The sequence below is a fragment of the Sapajus apella genome, unplaced genomic scaffold, assembly GCF_009761245.1.
Source record: "Sapajus apella isolate SASKATOON/1434 unplaced genomic scaffold, GSC_monkey_1.0 scaffold36, whole genome shotgun sequence".
Lineage (NCBI taxonomy): Eukaryota > Metazoa > Chordata > Mammalia > Primates > Cebidae > Sapajus > Sapajus apella.
Window position 1 is genome coordinate 26,310,943 of NW_022436976.1, and position 18,944 is coordinate 26,329,886.

Sequence of the window (18,944 nt, forward strand, 5' to 3'; positions counted from 1 at the left end):
GACAGATACCAGGCCACACTGAAGGGTTGTGCTGACCCCAGCAGGAGAGAGCAATGCAAGCCTATGAAGAATCCTAGGAATGGTACAGATAGGTGTGTGACTGTGACCACCCAGGCTTCCCTATGGACCTGGGATGTTTTAGAAGACAGTGCCTCCAAACACCATTTACTTCCCAAGCCTTCCTTACCCTGCCAAAAGCTTCCCCAGTTGTAAGCAGGGAGGAACTACTCACAGGCCCTTTTCCTTGGGAACCAGAGACCTGAGTGAACCTGGTGAATCCCCTATCAGCTCTCAAGTTGCTGTCCAAAGTGCTCTGAACCCAGACTGCCAGGGATTGAATCCTGGCTTCCCCACTGACTTAGCTGTGTGATTCAGGCAAGTTACCTAACCTTTCTGTGCCTCAGCTTTCTCATCTGAAAAATGGGGTTACAATTCCACCTATCTCAGAGTTGCTGTGAGAATTAAAACTGCTATTATAATGAGGCTCTTAAAATGGTGCTTGGCTTAGAGAAAGCACTAAATTAGCATTAGCTGTTATTCTTAAAGTTTATCTTACTTCTGAAGTTTCTCCTCACACCTGTTACCCAGGGTGGAACCAACCCACTGCTTCCATTTGCCTCTCAGACCAATCCTACCTCTTTCCTTCCTCCTTCCACCTATTCTGAGCCTGGAAGACTGGCCAGTGGGGATCACAGCTGTGGCCCCCTGCCCTCTGGTTCCATCCTTGACTAAGCTCCTGTGGGGATGCCCTTTTCAGACATTCTCCCCAGGCTCAGATTGGGCACTGCTCCCTGCCCTCACCCTTGCAAGTCTGGGGCGGAAACACTGCTGGCATCCTAGGGTACTTCTTGGTTGTCTGGACTTCCAGTACCCTGCCTGCAGCTCTGCACACTGACTCTTTATTCAACTTCCCTCCAGTTAACCTAACTGGAGTGTGTATCTGTTCCCTGCCTGGACCGGACTGACACTAACACATTTTGTCCTCTGGGTCCCTACTCTACTCATTCTGGATATTGATCATAGGACCAAGGGCACTTTTTCTGTGATTTATAAAGAAACTCTTGGCAGGACATTACTGTTCTTCTTAGCATCCCTGTGCCAACATCAGGGCTTGGCACACTGGTGTGCTCAGAGAATGCTTTTGAGTGAATAAATGAATGAAGAAATAATTAAAATAATGAGTAAGACAGGGAGAGGGAAACCCCCACTGAAACTGTCAGTACTAAAAAAATAAAATTTAGAAGAAGGAACATTTAGTCCCAAGTCAGTGGGGGAAACTTAAAATTACTTAGTACACACCAAGTATTTCTTGAAACCACACTTAATCAAATGACCAGGGTACAAGGAGGTTCTTCCTCCCCATGTAGACAACACTTCCCAAGCTGGCAAGGCCCCACTTTCCCTGCTTATACAGAGCAGGCTGTTCTCAATATGGCAAAGATTCACTTTCAAAATAATAAGCTGCTTTTTTTCCTCAAATGTCCCTCTTCCTTTTTGGCATGGGCCTTCCTGGAGGAAATAAGAGAACTAACATTTATTGATCACCTACTTGGCTAGGCACAGAGCTTGGGGCTTACAAACTCATGAGCATTTATTCCTCAGTGGTGATCTACATGATGGAGACAATAACTTTTTTGTTTGTTGGTTTCAGAAGAGGGAACTGAGGCTCAGAGAGGTAAAGTAACTTGCCAAAAGTCACAGAGCTGATCTCTTGCTTTTTCCACTACTCCACACTAGCTGCAAAAAAGCCTCCCAAATTCCAGTGTGTTTTTCACATGCATTTCTGAGAATCATGTGCCAGGTCGACAGTCTTCTAACTGTCTTTGTAGGAAAACTAGAGCAATACAATGTTTAAAGGCACCAAAGACAGTACCTCTTTACTGGCTACTTGTGTACGTGCCTTTTATGGGGACAAATGCAAATGTGTTCTTTTCTCTGAGTGCTGGGTGAAGGAGAGGAAGAGGGCAGCTCGCCTGGAATGTGAACTATTTTATCTGATGCATTAATGAGTTTAGCAGAACCCAAAGCATTCAAAGGCAGATGCACTTTGCCATCACTTGTCAGTCACAGGCTTCCAAAGGCAGAGGAATTCCAGGCTAAAGAAAAGGTCCCTTTGTCTGGAACTGTAACTGGTCCATAGTTAGAGACAAAAGGTCCAGTTTCAATCAGAATCCAAATAACGATTAACAGCCTTTTCATTCAACAGCCTGGAGGAGAACAGTTTCCAAAGCAGAACTTTCTGTGAAGCCGCTGCACTCCCCCTTGCTTCTGAGTCAGCCCAGAGATGTAGGGCCTGGAAGATGACCCATTTTCACAAAGTCCAGGCTGCAGCGCTGAGTCAGTGCCGGGGTCACTCCCAGCTGCCCTGCTCTGGGGGGTGGGCCCTGTTTCCCATTTTCAAGAGTACCGTGTTGTTCAAAGCTGACTTTCATCTTTCCTCTTGCATCTAGGTAGGAAGTTTTTTGGCTATCAGAAGGCTGGCAATTGGGGCCAGACAAGGTTGCTCATGCCTGTAATCCGAGCACTTTGAGAGGCCAAGGCAGGTGGATCACTTGAGGTCAGGAGTTCAAGACCAGCCTGGCCAACATGGTGAAACCCTGTCTCTACCAAAAAATACATACACACAAAAAAGGCTAGAATTTGGAATGTCACAAATCAAATTTTAAGCTTCAATGTTATCTGAACCAGCGAGATGACTTTTAGATAAAATGTTATAGTTTTTCTCCTGAGGACAATTATAAGGCAATATGGGCTCTTTTTATGTCTTTCCTCCTTCTGCTTTAAAATAGCCCACTTCTATAGGGTTTTGGACACCTCAGGAAAGAGGGGTTATCATTTAAATAGTTACAAACTTGGCAGAAAAGTGGAGAAACCTGGGTCAGCAGTACAGTATAAAGGGACAGTGGGCCCAGACACATCATGGTTACAATGTTGGTCCTGCCCCGTACTGGCCGTTTGACTTTAGATAGCCAATTTAATTCACCTACCCACTCCTCAGTTTGCTTGTCTATAAGATGGGGGCATCAATTTCTACCCTTCGGTGGTATGGGAGGATTAAGTGTCTACAATGTGATTCACACTGACCCATAGTAGGTGCTTGGTTAATGGTAGTACTTTCTATACTTCACATCCTGATAGATACTTTCTATACTTCACATCCTGATAGATAGTTCTACCCTTATGCTTTTCTCACTGTCATCAGACTTGTGCCTCAGTCTACTTGTCTCTAAGTTGGGAATAGGTGACTTGCTTCATTTCATCTCCTGATGTGCAGAGATCAGTGATGTCCATCATGTTAGACAAGGCTCTCATCTGCAGGAATCTGTATGGCTTGGAGGGGGAAGGGGGAGATGATGGGGTAGAGACTTTGACCTGCCCACCAGTCAGAGGTAAGAAAGCAGGGGACAAGGGAGAGCAAAGGATCATAATAAATGGAGGTAGGGTAAAATGGGCTCTTATCAGTCTGGAGTTGGGACTATAGGCAGGGTGCAGTCCTATCCCACCTTCCCTCCCCTTGCCCTGCCCTGGTGGTACCTGGCCACCCAGGGATGGGTTCTGGGAGAGAACACCAGTCCCCAGGAGACACTAGGAGAGGCATGGAGTAAAAGGGGTACGGGCATCAGGTCCAGAGAGACGCTCTCTGTGACACCAGCAAGCCTCCTCCCAATGCAGCCCCTTCCTTGGGGCTCCCGGTCTCTGCTAAGGATCCTGCTCCTCTACTATATGCTGATATCATGAAGAGCTCTGCCCATTATTTGTGATTCCCTGCATCTCTCTCATGATTCCTGATTGTAATGAGCTGAGAAGGAATCATGGCATCTCAGGGTCTTAGGGCTCAAATTCCCAGTCTGCAACCAGACTCACAGATCCTATAGCACCTAGCCTCTGCATTCTTTCTTCAAGACAGCTTTCTCATCCCTTCTTCTATCCCACATGACCTGAGCTGACATCAGGCCTGAAACTGGATGAGGTGCCCCACTATGTTTCCATGAAAAAGTACCCTGTACTTTTCTAATTCGGAGCTTTTGCCATACATGCCTGTTTGCTATTTCCCTTCCTCAGTAGACCCTGAATTCCTGGGTCGTGGGGAGCAAGAATCATGCCTTATTCATCCTCATGTCTTCAATATCTTCCACAACGTGTGGATCAAAAGAGGTCTCAAAACTGTTGTGTAAACGCTTGACTTAAGATCTAGTCCTGGCCAACTTCTCTCGTGTTATTTCTCACCATTATTCAACAGTTGAATATATGTAGAAGTCACTTTCTCCATCATGAATATAAAGACTTCAAGTTTATTTCAATAATCTGGCATAACAGGTATATCTCCCTATTCTCACCTCACCCAGAACTTGGCCATGCCTATTTGCTGCCAAGCCAAAAATGACCTTCTCTTCTCCTTCCCAGACTTACCAGTAATGTCTGCATGCATTTGTACAAAAAGGGGATTCTTGCTGAGGCCTCCACACAGGAAAAGAGTACTGATCGAGTGCCCTGCTGCCTCCATGGCTTCTTTAATGAAGCGAGTCCCCAACTGGAAAGGAAAAGCAGAAGATAGCATCCGTGTAGTCACAAAAGTAAACATTAGGGAACACTTCTTAAATGTTTACACAGCGCTAGACACTGCACTAAGAGCTTCACATACACTATCTCAGAAAGCTCAGACTCACAGAGATTATGTTGTCTATGATCACACAGTTAATTAAATTGCAGAGTGGGAGTTTCAACTTGGGCCTGACTGATTCCAAAACCTTCTTAATTACACCATTTGCTTCTATCAGTTACACAACACTGACAAAAACAGTTGACAATCTTAACACAGTTAATGGTAACACAGTTCATTCAAACAGATATTTAACGAGTGTCTACCAAAGCCCAGGCCCTGTATTGGGTACTATCAATCTGAGTGATTGCAATACTACTCTGAAACACAGTCAATGGTACTTTGGTCAGTCTTCCTTTACGAATTGGGAACTAAAGCCTTTTCCTTAGAAAAAGCACCAAAAATTCCAGCAGCAGAATCGTGGAAAGAGGGCTCTAACGGCATAAAGAAGGTGAGATCCAAGACTTCAGGGCGGCTAATGGCTAAAATTACCTTTGCTATTGCCTGAAACCAGGTAGCGGTTCTCTAAAAAGAGGCTTTTGAGCCAAAATCCATTCCCTGGTTGTTTCAGGGCTTCACTATATTTTCAGTTCAGCCTTGTTTCTCAGTCCTTGTGTGTTAATATCTTCCTAAAATGCATTATCCTCATCCTTGTCTTGCTAAGTTCATTAAATTCAGTAAAAACCGTAATTGTTTGAGAGGAGGACACTGCCTTAGAGTTACAGAAATGAATTTTAATGTAGAATTCTTTAGTTTTAGATAGGATATTTAAACATCTGAAAAATCTTAATTTACTCGAGAGTTCAAAAACTAGAGTTCAAAAATCAAATTTTGTTTCTTTTTTTGAGATGGAGTTCTGCTCTGTTGCCCAGGCTGGAGTACAGTGGCGCGATCTTGGCTCACTGCAACCTCCACCTCCTGGTTTCAAGCAGTTCTCCTGCCTCAGCCTCCCATGTACCTGGGATTATAGGTGTGTGCCACCACACCCAGCTAATTGTTTTATATTTTTAGTAGAGATGGGATTTCACCATGTTTGCGAGGCTGGTTTCAAACTTCTGATCTCAAGTGATCTGCCCACCTCGACCTCCCAAAGTGCTAGGATTACAGGCGTGAATCACTGCACCTGGCCACAAATCAAAATTTATTTGGGATAAGGACTAAAACCAAAAAGATGAACTGTGATGTGGTCTTAAGGAAGCAGCCACATGGTGATGTTTGAGGAAGGGGCTCCAGAAAGAATTGAGAAAGAGGATTTTGGTGAGTAGCAAGTCTTTGAAATGTTTAGAGATTGGGCAATGTGGGGTGATGTCAAAGTCCTAGTTGTAGACCTGGGAGTGAATTGCTCAAGTGGAGGGAAGTCAGAAGAGATAAGGAAGCCAAGGATCTGGGAGGCCAATGTGTCTCCACAGCTGGCGTAGCCACCAAGAAGAAGGCATGAGCCAACATCTTGGTTTTTAGTGAAAGTGTGACAGTGTTGTTCAGGATGGAACCTAGGAATGTAGTGAGGGAGAGAAGGTATTTTAGCTGAGGGCAAGAAGAATCAGAAGTTTGGCCAAGGTAAGGAATAGGGTTTTGGAAGTCAGCAGGATGCTGCCCTGACTTCAAGTCCTGGGGGTTGAGGGGTATAGGGGAAACGAAGCCTCCTTTGAAAAGGCTGTCTGGGGAGCTGTTGCTCTAGGGGACAGGGGTACCTGAGGACAGGAGTGGTCAGAGAGTGAGCTGGAAACCTTAGGACATGAAATCCTAATTGCTTTGGCATAAATCATGAGGGACAGGGGCAGTTCAGGAGCAAATGGCACAGCAGTTCTAGCTCAGAGGTCTTTAGGGTTTGTTGAAGGTATTCATGAATCTGGTAAAAATATGGATTCGGTAAAACCTGGGCCTCCAAAAATAATCCACAGATGTAATGTGTTTAAAAAAATTAAAACATGTTGTGCCATATAAGGCCAGATCCTACATACTAACTAGGGCTGATTATTCCCAGATGTTCCTTGTTAAGCTTTTTTGGGGGTCATGAACTCCCTTGAGACTATGCCAAAACCTATTGACCTCCCCAGAAAAAAAATCACATACAAAATAGTACTATAAATAATTTCAGGAGGTCTACAGATGCCCTGAAGTCTACCATGGATCATTTGATGCCTGTGGATTCCGGGCAACCCCAGTCTGCTCTAATGGCATGAATCTGTATTAGCTAAGAGCATGAGTTCTGAATTCAAAAAAACCAGGCTGGCATTTAGGCATTTCATATATTTCTTGTATCTTAACCTTTCTATAACTCAATTGTCATTTTATTTTTGCCATGGGAATAATAGTATCACACTCATTTAGTTAAAAATTCTATAGACTGTCAGAAATGTCAACATGAAAAAATTTAAAATGTGGTTTTAGACTTGATGAAATCTAGTAATACCTACCTTACAAGGCTGCTGCTACAGGCAGCATAGGTAAAACTTGCATGTGAGTGTCCAGCTCATGAAAGGTGTGTACAAGGAGAGCTCTTCTGATATGCTAGGCACTCTGCTATGCACTTTTATGGCACCTCTAATCTTAAGGCAAATATGAAACTGCATATTGTTATCCCCACTTAGGAGATACATAATTTGACTAAGCAATACAGTTTGTATGGGATGGGAGAATAGCTGTCTCCTAATTTGCATGAAAATGTCAGGCAAAATTGGTATATTTGATATTTCTAAAACCAGAGACCTAAGGGCACGTGATTAGCAGACCTACTACAAGAACAAAACAAAGCACATTTCCTGGGAAAAGGAAAGAAATGATCTGAATAAGAGGCACTCCCTCGAGAGGGTCTGTGACAGACAGCCTGTCTCTCCCCCATGTGGTATTGTTGGCTGGAATTTCCCATTCAGTCTGGCGGTTTCTTAGAGGACATTCCCTTTTGGTGCCCCAGACTCCAATCTGTGTAATACTCCACCCTACTGAAATGCCCCACCAAAGGGCTTTGTGTGAAAATGATTTTGTGCTCACCTTTCTGGAAAAAATGTTTTCACAGAGAAATTGAAATTAAAATTAGGCTATTCCACTGGGAATGTACAGAACCAAATGCAAATCAAGAGACTTCAAATGCAAATAGTACCTTTTAAGGGTCTTTTCTGCAAAGAAAACTATAGATGAACAGGCTATAGATAAACTGGGTGGTTGACAGGTCTTTCAATTAAGCATAATCAAGACAGAATTTTACTTCATGGAGGGTTTTGCACAGTCCCAAGTTAACTTCATTACAATCTTCTTTAATTTCATTTCATTTCTACAAAATAGCATGCAAAGATATGACTATATATAGAGAGAAATTTGTTTAACTTTCACTTGACCAACAGCAAATAAATGCTTGGGCAATACGCAGGGCTAATGAAACAAAAAAATTTTTCCCAAGTGGAACATTATGGGAAAATATCTGTTATCAGAATACCTCATTAAAATGCACATTTTTTTTTTTTGCCTAAAAGATCAGCACACCCAGATACATTTGCAAAACAGACTGAACTCTTCCACAATTCACTTGACTCCACAAAAGGAGCCTTATCGAAAAAAAAATCCCTGTCTTAAAATGCCTTCCTTTCATGGTATTATAAAGGTCATTAAACAATGGACAGAATAAATATGATAGCTTTTAATACATGTACAGCCCATTAAATACAAGATTGATTTTCCAAGTGTGTGGTACTTGAGAAAATGTAGCTGGCTTTTTTTTTCCCCCTCTCCCTCCTGCATTAAGTTTAACCTCATTTATACATTTCTGGACTTCTGGACTACTTTCCTTAGCAGGAAAGAGACCTCTGTGAGACAAGCCTGGCCAAATTAATGATATTTTCTAATATGTATTAAGTAAAAACTATTCTTAGGAATGTCTGAAAGCTTATTTCACCCACGTAGCTTTCACAAGCAGATCAAAGAGAAATGCAGCATGGTAAAGTGGAAAGAGCAGGAGCCTGGAGTGAGACGGGGAGAAAGGTTCAGATTCCAACTACCATACACTACCTGTTTGACCTTGGCAAATGGTCCTCCCTCTGTCTGTAAAATGAGGACAATCCCATCTACTTGCAGGGTTACGGTATTAAGCGACTATTAGGCAAGTCACCCTGTTTGGTGCCTGGCATACAGTCATGTCTGGTGAAAAGTAATGGTCATGACCACTATGTGACAGTGCCCTTTGGTCCATCCTATTTGGCCTCATCCTTCGTGTCCTCCTCTTTGTGCTCAAAGGGGAAGCATCAAACCGCTCTGATTTTCCAAGATTATTTATATCAATATAGGCTATGCATTCCACTACATGACTCTTTCATACAATAATATTAACAAATCAGAAAATATAATTTCCCCGATACAGTCATGTGTCCTTTCACCATGGGAAAACATTGTGAGAAATGTATTGTTAAGGCGTTCTTGTCATGCAAACATCACAGAGTGTACTTCCACAAACCTGGATGGTACAGCCTACTACATACCTAGGCTATATATAGTATGGCCTATTGCTCCTAGGCTACAAACCTATACCGCGTCCTACTGTACTGAATACTGTAGGCAACCGTACCACAATGGTAGGTATTTGTGTATCTGAACATAACTAAACATAGAAAAGGTACAGTAAAAATACAGTCTCATAGTCTTATAGGGCCACCGTCATATATGAAGTCTCTCATTAACCAAAAGATTATGTAGCACATGACTGTACTTCACATGTCTAGTTTTGTTTTAGAATGCTGGGGGTTCAAATCCTGCCTCTGCCACAAGCTATAAAGCCCTTTACAAGTTAATTAATCACACAGAGACGTAGGTTTCTAGTCTGTCGAATAGGCATTATAATATCTGCCTAATAAGGTTAAATCAGATAATGTGTGTAATGTATCTAGTACAGTACTTGGCACATATAAAATATCTCTTAAGTCATCATCATCATCATCATCATCATATCATAAAACAGAACAGCTAAATATGTTTACTACTGATGCACACTTTTTTCTCCATATTTATCTTACTATTCATTTCCTCCATATTTATAGATGTCAGAATTGTTTGCTTTCGACCAAGTTTCCATGCATAAAGATGTTTAACTGATTTCACTGAATTGGCCAAACTATTAGACCAATGAGAAAGCTGTTTCAGGAAGATATAGTAAAACTAGTATATAATCCAAAAGGGCTGTTTAATCATGCTGGCTGATTCCATACTTCTATTCAGTTGCATTAAATAAGGTATATTTCTTGAGTATTAGTATTATTATGATTCGGGAGGTTCCATTCTTTATTGCACACACATGGTGCCTGGACAAATCTGAGCATTAAAAAATCATCTCTGTTGGTGATACGAATAGACATACAGTTCTATTATTTAAAGGAATAAAGTTATGAAAACAGTTGTGTGAAGAAACAGAATAATTGGCTATCACATATGTACATATAGCATTAACAAACATATTTTCTTAAACAGGTGTAACTGAAAAATAAATTTTGAATCAAAATTAGATAAACTGATTTTTCCTTTTTGTTAATTCCTGTTCTCTTTTCAGGAGTGGCTAAACGTCACTGGATTAACTTAATTTCGGGTACATACCTGCTGTGAGATCCTGAAAGCCATGATCTACTCTCCTAAAATACACTTTGTAACATATGCACAAACACAACCTTCTGTATGTGATTTCAGGTTCTTGTAGACCACCCATAGCCACCTCTAGATAAGAATATTCCTTAGACAATGGTTAAGCTTTTAGGATTTGACTTCTATTTTTGATTGATCTTTAGTTTAGAAACTCCTAACATTTTAGATTTAAATTCCCCTCTTCCTCCCTAATCATCCTAACCTCACTTAAGCAGCAAATTATCTAAAACCAAACACTTTCATGTTCTAAGGAAGCTTACTATTTAAAAGAATTCTATTATGAACCCATTTTGAAAAGTGAACAATATCATGTATTTTATAAATCATACATCCTTAACAACTTTTCTTTTCTTTTTTTTTTTTTTTGAGACGGAGTTTCGCTCTTGTTACCCAGGCTGGAGTGCAATGGCACGATCTCGGCTCACCGCAACCTCCGCCTCCCGGGTTCAGGCAATTCTCCTGCCTCAGCCTCCTGAGTAGCTGGGACTACAGGCATGCACCACCATGCCCAGCTAATTTTTTGTAGTTTTAATAGAGACGGGGTTTCACCATGTTGACCAGGATGGTCTTGATCTCTTGACCTCGTGATCCACCTGCCTCGGCCTCCCAAAGTGCTGGGATTACAGGCTTGAGCCACCGCACCCGGCCCCAACAACTTTTCCTAATGCAAGCATACATAGCATCTGCTTGCTTGCTTCTATTTAATTAAATTTAGAAGACAAATTAGACAAATTACAAGTGTAGTGTTCACAGATTTTAACTCCTTTCAGCTTTTAGTTATGTGAGGTTATTAGCTCATGTGAGGCCCTTCATCAGCATCTCCTTCCAGACATACAAGAATCTCTTTTTTGCAAATAATCTTTAAGAATTACTGTCACAAAAACATATGCTGTATCTTGGGGAGCATGTGGCCTAGTGTACTCTGATAGCTCTAAGTCTCTTTAAAAATGGCATTACAGTATCTTACAGCAATGGCTTGAACTGTGGCCAGGTAGAGAATGGCAAGATCATCGAGGTCCTGAGACAGTGTCAATCCGGTGACCTGCAGGGATGAAGGGAAGAAAAGAAGAAGATGGTCAAAAGAAGCTGCCATGGATATAGACAGTTCCCATGAAATACATTCAGATGTGTTTTCTTGCCAAAACAAGTTCATATGCAAATCCCCTTTTTGTGAGCAGAACGTGAAATGCCTACTAAATTGTTTAATCTCCAGACCTGGGAAAAACTATCCCTTCCTCAAAGAAAATACCTTGACCTTAGATTAAACAAAAACAAAACAAAATAAATACCACAGGAAGATTATGTTTGATATTTCTTAGACTATAATTAAATACCTTTTATTTTAAAACATTATTTTTTCTTACAAATACCTATTTTCTGTGGCTTACATGAAATCAACACATAACAGTGGCACTCTAGTACAAGATGATCTTGTTTTGAGTTCTGCTACTGTCAGAATTCAGTGTAACAGTGTTCAGTGTCCAATCCAGGGTAAAATAACATGTCTCCTATAAATATTATACCTACTAGGGGATAACTTAGAATCTGTGGGTTGCAAGGGAATCCCATTAAAGTCAATCAGAATTAGAAGCTTATATGTAGTATGCCAATCTCTGAGACAGTCCAGAACTGAACAGGATGCCGGATTTGTATGCTATCAGGATTTGTTCACAGTCCTGCTTTCATATTCCCCACTCATCGAGGTGTTCTCTTGGGACATTTCTAGAGAGTGAGGGCTGCTGGTTTCTTAAAGCCTAGCCCAAATTGTGGGCATCAGCACTATAGTTCATTTTAGATGATCACATTATAAAATTAATTCATCAACATTCATTTACTTAGTTCTTATGGTGTATGTTGTCTTGAGCTCAATCAGGTATGGATATGCAGTTTGCATCGCAACAGGGAAGCTGAGTGGTCTACCTAGGTCCCTTCCTTCATCTTCTCTGGCCCCATTTAATTACTTTTTCCAGATTTCATCCTCAACCCCACTGCAATTGGCCTATCACAGGGCACAGGTACCATTCAGTTGTCCAAACCAGGAAACTCAAGAGCCCTCTTTTTTTTCTTTTTGAGACAGAGTCTCGCTGTGTTGCCCAGGCTGGAGTGCAGTGCTGCAACCTCGGTTTACTGCAAACTCCACCTCCCAGGTTCAATCAATTCTTCTGTCTCAGCCTCCCAAGTAGCTGGGATTACAGATGTGCACCACCACACCAGCCTTTTTGTGTGTGTGTGTGTGTGTATTTTTAGTAGACAGGGTTTCCCCATGTTGGCCAGGCTGGTCTTGAACTCCTAACCTCAGGTGATCCACCTGCCTCAGTCTCCCAAAATGCTGGGATTTTGGGGTGTGAGTCACCGCACCTGGCCTGGAGCCCTCTTTCTTGACTTCTCCCTATCTTCCCATATTTAGGCAGTCTCCAAGTCTTATAGGTTTGATCTCCCAAATCTCTTTTGAATGCATCTCCTTTTCTTCATCCTTACTGTCATTCACTTCCTTAATTCAAGCCACCATTATGTCCTTCTTAATTGCTGACAGAGGCCCTGGGCAAATCTCACTGTTTCTAATTGTGCTCCTTTCCACACTGAAGCTAAACTGACTGTTCTCAAATACAAATCTGATCGTGTTACTTCCTGCAAAAACTTCTCCCCATTGCCCTCATCTCACAGTAGAAACACCTTCACTGGTTTAGTGTGCTTCTTCCTGGGCTTGCCCTTATTTCTTCTCTGGTGTTTACTCTTGTCCTCCCTCACTCCATAGCCTGTGCTCCAGCTATGCTGAATTATTTATCTAAGTCTGTTGATGTGGGGATTCCTACATTCAGTAGAGCTACCTGCTGACAGTTTTTCTTGGCAAATAATTGGGCAATCAGATTAGAATCATGGCTTTCATTTTTAATAGACAAGAACAGGGAAAATTTAAATGAGCGACTCGAGAAGCATTCTGGGGCTGTATCATCCTAAGCCATTAACTGTGAAAGAACATCCTGCACAAAAGTTTCTCAGAGACCTAAGCATACGGTAAGAATTCTGGAACTCAGAGAGAACGTGGACAATGTTGACATTATAGAACTTCATTTCACAATGAGGAAATAAAATGCCTAAGAGAACACAGAGAATGGAAATCAGAATGTAATGGTCTTTGCTTGTCTTACCAAAGGAACTCCAGTGCCCAGTGTTGTGCCTGGAACATAGTAGGCACTAAGCTAGTATTTGCTGAGTGACAATTCACTCAGCACTGTGAACTAATGCTCCTTTTCTCCTTTTAGACACCACTCTCTCTCCTTATGTCCTATCCTTCTTTGTTAGATTCTACAACTATAGGTGGACAAAGTTTACCGCCTCAGCTCCTTGCACAATCAGAGAGGAAGGGATTATGCCCCAAGAGAAAAGAACGCTGGAATAACACTTTAAGCCACTCGCTCCATGCTCCCAGCTGCCCTCCCCATCCCTAAACTTATCCTTCCTCATCAGAGAAGTGGCTTTTATGAGAATAGGGTAAAAGGAAGGGTCCCTGTAGCTCATATAGAACCTTTGTGTGAGTTTGAAAAAGGCATCCCATCTGGAAGTAGGAATTATAAAAAGGTGCAGAGTAAGCAGGATTTCAGCCTGGTCATAGCCCCCTGAGCTGAACACTTTCTGCAAGCTGCCTGTGCTGTGGCATTCAGTGGTCCTGGTAATAATCACAAGTCATGAACACCAGTCACGCATGGTTTCTGTCTCTCCTGTACTGGCCTGACCTCAACAGTACCTCTGCTATTAGGTCTCCTGGGGAAGTTGCTGGGCCATGGCTTAGTGCACTGTTCTAGAGCCTGTCCAGGAGGCTGCCTCCCTTTGGCTTCCTCAATAGGAAGTAGGTCAAGGCATGATCCTCTGTGTGGCTGACCCACTACTAGAGACCAGATTTGGATAATTTGTGCTGGGAGTGGTTGACTTTGTATATAAGATATATTCCCCTAACAGTATTTATTAGGAACCCCAGTGCTTTGTATAATAATACTGATAATGTAATGGTTCTGATATTCTTCTCAATTAGTAAGAATCCATAAGAGAGAAACGGTGTGATATAGCCAGATTTAACTTGCTTAATCCGCAGCAGATATCCATGAGAGTTTTCAAAAAGCAATGGTATTTATGCAAAAAGATACCATAGATCCTTCTCTAAATTTCCAGTGCCTCCAGAGCTCAGAAATCATAGAGGAGAAAAGAGAGGATATTTTTTCCCCAGACACTGAGAATGAGATAATCAATGTAATTGAGCACTAAATTTAAATCCTGAGCTTGCTAGCAGCTATGGCAAAGAGGAACACATGATGGGTAAAATAGCTTTTCTTTTTCTGATAAATAAAACATAGCTATCCTTGAAGGAAGACAAAATTATTCCTGGGAAGAAATTCTAGAAGAGATTTATTGCATGGATCATAATATACATGGTATTTAGTATCAAAAGGGAAGCAGCAAACACAATTCTCACACAATCATTTCCAATATTCCCTCACCACTAACACTAGAGCCACCATACTGAAATGTGACTTAGTGAAAGATATTTATCTCTGAAGTACCAAGATGCTGTGGACTGAGGTCCCTGCTTGCTTGACATCTCATCTGATATGTAGATGATGATGAAGTTCATTTAATTTTCTCTCAAATACCAGGGACCTCAGCCCAGTCAGCCCATGACAGAACTTTGCAAGGAGTGCCATGTAGACTGCCTGAGAGGCCAGAGGACCCTCGGGGAGTTGTCTTGGAAGGGTGGTGATGACAGTGCCCTGGGAGTTCCAAAGAAGTCCTGGGGGAGACACAGCTTTGAAATGGCTGAGAAGGCTAGGAAAGGGGCCAGATGAACGGATTCCCTAGCTGAAGGCTGAATGGTTCCGTCAAGAGGAAGTGGAGAGAAAGCATGAGTAGAAGGAGTGTGTTTATTCATGTGCATGTGCCTATTTTGAATGTTTGGGCGAGACAGAGAAATGTGTGGGGAAGCCTGATGGGAGACTTGCAAGGGTAAGCACATTTTATTTATTTCAGCTATTGTATAATGAAGAGAACTGTAAGAGAAAGCTCTTATAATTTAAGATTTGGATGTGTGAAAGCTATATATAATGATAAAAAAATGCAAACAACTGCATTGCCTAATTTTAACATCCTAGATTATGAATATAAAGCACTTAAGTAAATATTGGGATTTTTGAGGTTAGAAGTGTATGCAAATTGAAAGAATGAGCTTTAGAGGAAGGCACCTGGGTTTAAATCTTGACATTTTCTCTACTTTAGCTGCATGACAATATATGAATTGTGTAATCTCTATGAGCTTCATTTTTTTCATCTGCAAAAAAGGGATAAGATCTCAAATTATTTTTGTGAAGATTACATGAGGTATCATTTACAAAGTGCATTACTTTTTTCAGTAAGCTATACTGAGTCTATAAGAGCTATACCATCCTGTAACTCTTATGGTGCCAACTGTGTAGATAGGTGGCACTTAAGTGTTCATTTTCTTAATGTGGCATATATATATACCATGGAATACTATGCAGCCATAAAAAAGAATGAGTTCATGTCCTTTGAAGAATCGTTAATGAATCTGGAGACCATCCTTAGCAAACTAACACAGGAACAGAAAACCAAACACCACATGTTCTAACTCATGAGTGGGAGTTGAACAATGAGAACACATGGACACAGGAAGGGGAACATCACACACTGGGGTCTGTCAGGGGATGGTGGGCAAAAGGAGGGAGAGCATTAGGACAAACATCTATTCATGCAGAGTTTAAAACCTAGATGACGGGTTGATAGGTGCAGCAAACCACCATGGCACATGTATACTTACGTAACAAACTGGCATATTCTTCACATGTATCCCAGAACTTAAAGTAAAATAAAAAAAATAAAATAAGAGTTCATTTTCTTTCCTTTTCTCTTAATAACTGTTCATTCTCTTTCTCTTGAACTGCATGAAGGGCTCACTCCCATTCATTTATTGGGATATGGCAATAATGTATCTCCTTCCCCATGCTATTGGTACTACTGAGGATATTAATGAGGGGCACTGGAGACTGGTGGCTGTTCAGTGTAGGGAAGCCAGGGCAGAAGCCGATCATCAGTACTGGCACCGTAACATTAAAGGTACAGGAATGCAGGAGTATGGAGAAGCAATGTGCCTCTGAAGACACAGGCACAGAGAGAGGGGGACTCTTGCAAGAACTCCTTGAGGAAGCCTTAGTACTTGTCAACCTACATACTTCCAGTCACTGTAAAAAGAAGAGACAGATGGTTCCTCTCCACCCTGGACTTCAGCTTATATCTTGCAACTTAGTACGTAAACTTGGGAACCTTCTTTAATTCTTTCCTGGGATCCCACTCGAACGTATGTTTCCTGGGATTCTACTCTAGATTTACTGAACCTTTGGTGTGGGTCCAGAAATTTGCATTTTACCATGGTCCTAATGCACAATAAATTGTGGAAATGATTGCTCTAAACCTTGGTATTATAAATTATAGGTTCATAGGTCCTAAAATAGTTGAGATTATTAATAAATGTATTCGCAATTAAATTTTGCGAATTTAAGGGAATTGTTAAGGGAATTGAAGTGATTACATATTAGTAAGGAAAAAAAAGCGCTTAAAAATAGTTTCCCAAGGGATCTCTAAAGACTACAAAAGATAAGAAAATGGGATTCACAAGTCCTGAGATTTTTCTAGGGTCATCAGAGCTTGATGGGGGTAATCCAAGGCTTGGGGGAATTAGTTGAAAGCTTTCCAGAACACAATGGAGAGGCAGAAATGCTCTGTTTGCTCAGTCAATAATGAAGGTGAGGCTGATGGACAAGGCAATGAGGAGGATAAGAGAAAGATTTATAGGAAGCCTCTGGAGAGAGGAGAGAGATTGGAAGGCAGGTCTAAGATAATCACCCGCTTGGAAGAGAAAGGGGGACAAATCTTTCCAACAATATTTAGAGGTTTCAGTAAGTGTCAGGAGTCTAGGTTAACACTTGGTGTTGCCTGAATCCCATCCACATGTGAGAAATGCAGATGACTGTGCTACCAGAATGTGGTAAACAGAATCCTAAAGATGTCACCTGAAAATTCTCTACCCTGGTTTTTCAAACACTAACTGAGGCCCTGCTGTAAAGGAACTGGGCAGATAGAATTATTTACTAGCCAGATAACCCTAAAATAGGTAGATTATCCTGGATTACCTGGTTGGGCTCAGGGTAATCACATGAGCTCTTAAAAGCAGAAGAGAAAGGCAGAGGAGTCAGTCAAGAGACACAGTAGAGAGGAAGACAGGAGAGATGAAGCAGAAATAGAAATTGGAATGGTTCAAAGCATAAGAAAGATTTGACCCATCATTGCTGTCTTAAAAGATGGTGGCAGGGCTGATGGGCCCAGGAATGCAGGAGGCCTCTGAAAGCTGAGTAGGACCACTGGCTGACCTTTAATATGGAAACAGGGACCTCAGTACTATAACTGCATGGGACTACATTAGATCAACCACTTGAATGAATGTGGAAGCAGATTTTTCCCAGATCTTCCAATAAAAACCTTTGATTTTGGACTTGTAAAAAATTTCTCTGATTACAGAGAAACAAGTAGAACCAACCTAGATTTCTGACCTGCAGAACTGTGAGAGAATAAATTTAAGCCACTAGATTTGTGTAATTTATTATAGCAAGCAAAAAACAACTGATACACACAGTATGGCTAGATGATGGATGGACATTGCCCCTCATGGCCTTATTCTATTGGTGAATTTTACACCACACAGCACTAGTTTGTTCGCTGTTTACCCAAAGCACCAGGCCCTTCACCCTTTGTTTGCCTTGCTTCTGAGGGTTTAAGTCTAAGCCATTTTGATATGCTCACGTACTGTCTCTCAAAGCTGTTCTGTACAACTCTTCTGGCCTGTACTTGCTGTTGTCTAACCCTGCCTTGGGTCTGCACACCGAGATTATACACATGGACTCTATCCTTGGTCCTCTGGCCTTAGTTCCTTTGCATTGTTTATGTCTTGGAACTTCCCAGCAGATTCCACCTGATTCGACCTCCGTCTTTTATCATGTCACATGGTTTTGGGAAACACTCCTGCCCATAGTCCATCCCCTGGTTTTACTTGTTGTTCAGTGTATATAGGAAAGACAAAGGAACAGTAAGAAACGAAAGTCTGACTCTGTGATAGAATTTAAAAGTCATTAAATGAAAAAGAAATATTGCAGTCACATTAAAAACAAAGCAGAAGCAATGAAAACAACAATGACAAAGATCTAGTTTTTTCTTTTTGTTTTCCCCAAAGAATGTCATTGACCCAGGTTTGAATTCACTGGTTCTGGTCCCACTGGAAGTATACCCTTTTCTCCACTGGATAAATTAAGTAAACTCTCTGAGCCTCAGTTTCTCTCTTCTTTTAAATGGGACAACATTATCTTGCAGAGCTGTTGTGAAGGTTGTTGATGATACATGTAAAGCATCTACCACAGTGCATCGTGCATCAGGTGCCTTAAAAATGGCACCCATTAAAAATCACAATGCAAACTGGCATATTAGTCACTTGAGTAAAATATATATTTTTTTCAGTAATATATATATTAAATAAAATATAAATATATTAAAATATATTTTTTCAGTAAAACATACATATTTTCAGTAAAATTTGTGACTAATTTGCCAGCTGGAATTGTGATTATATATATATAAATAGATATATATATAATATATATATTATATATATTTT

At 41.2% G+C, this 18,944-nt stretch overlaps 1 protein-coding gene and 1 long non-coding RNA gene across 15 annotated transcripts in view; one reads left to right on the plus strand and one right to left on the minus strand.

Moving 5' to 3' along the window:
• Positions 1–11,521, plus strand: part of LOC116564110 — a 31,460-nt gene extending 19,939 nt beyond the window's left edge. Inside the window, exons 3-4 of the long non-coding RNA XR_004274726.1 lie at positions 10,131–10,166; positions 11,179–11,521. This is a non-coding gene — a long non-coding RNA (uncharacterized LOC116564110). The remainder of the gene's footprint in view (positions 1–10,130; positions 10,167–11,178) is intronic.
• FGGY (FGGY carbohydrate kinase domain containing) overlaps positions 1–18,944 on the minus strand; it is a 429,508-nt gene that overhangs the window by 91,957 nt on the left and 318,607 nt on the right. For all 14 annotated transcript variants that reach the window (XM_032297123.1, XM_032297121.1, XM_032297119.1 and 11 more), the window contains 2 exons: positions 11,187–11,261; positions 4,411–4,531 (listed from right to left, as the gene is read on the minus strand). In XM_032297123.1, the coding sequence (XP_032153014.1) occupies positions 4,411–4,531; positions 11,187–11,261 (196 nt within the window). The remainder of the gene's footprint in view (positions 1–4,410; positions 4,532–11,186; positions 11,262–18,944) is intronic.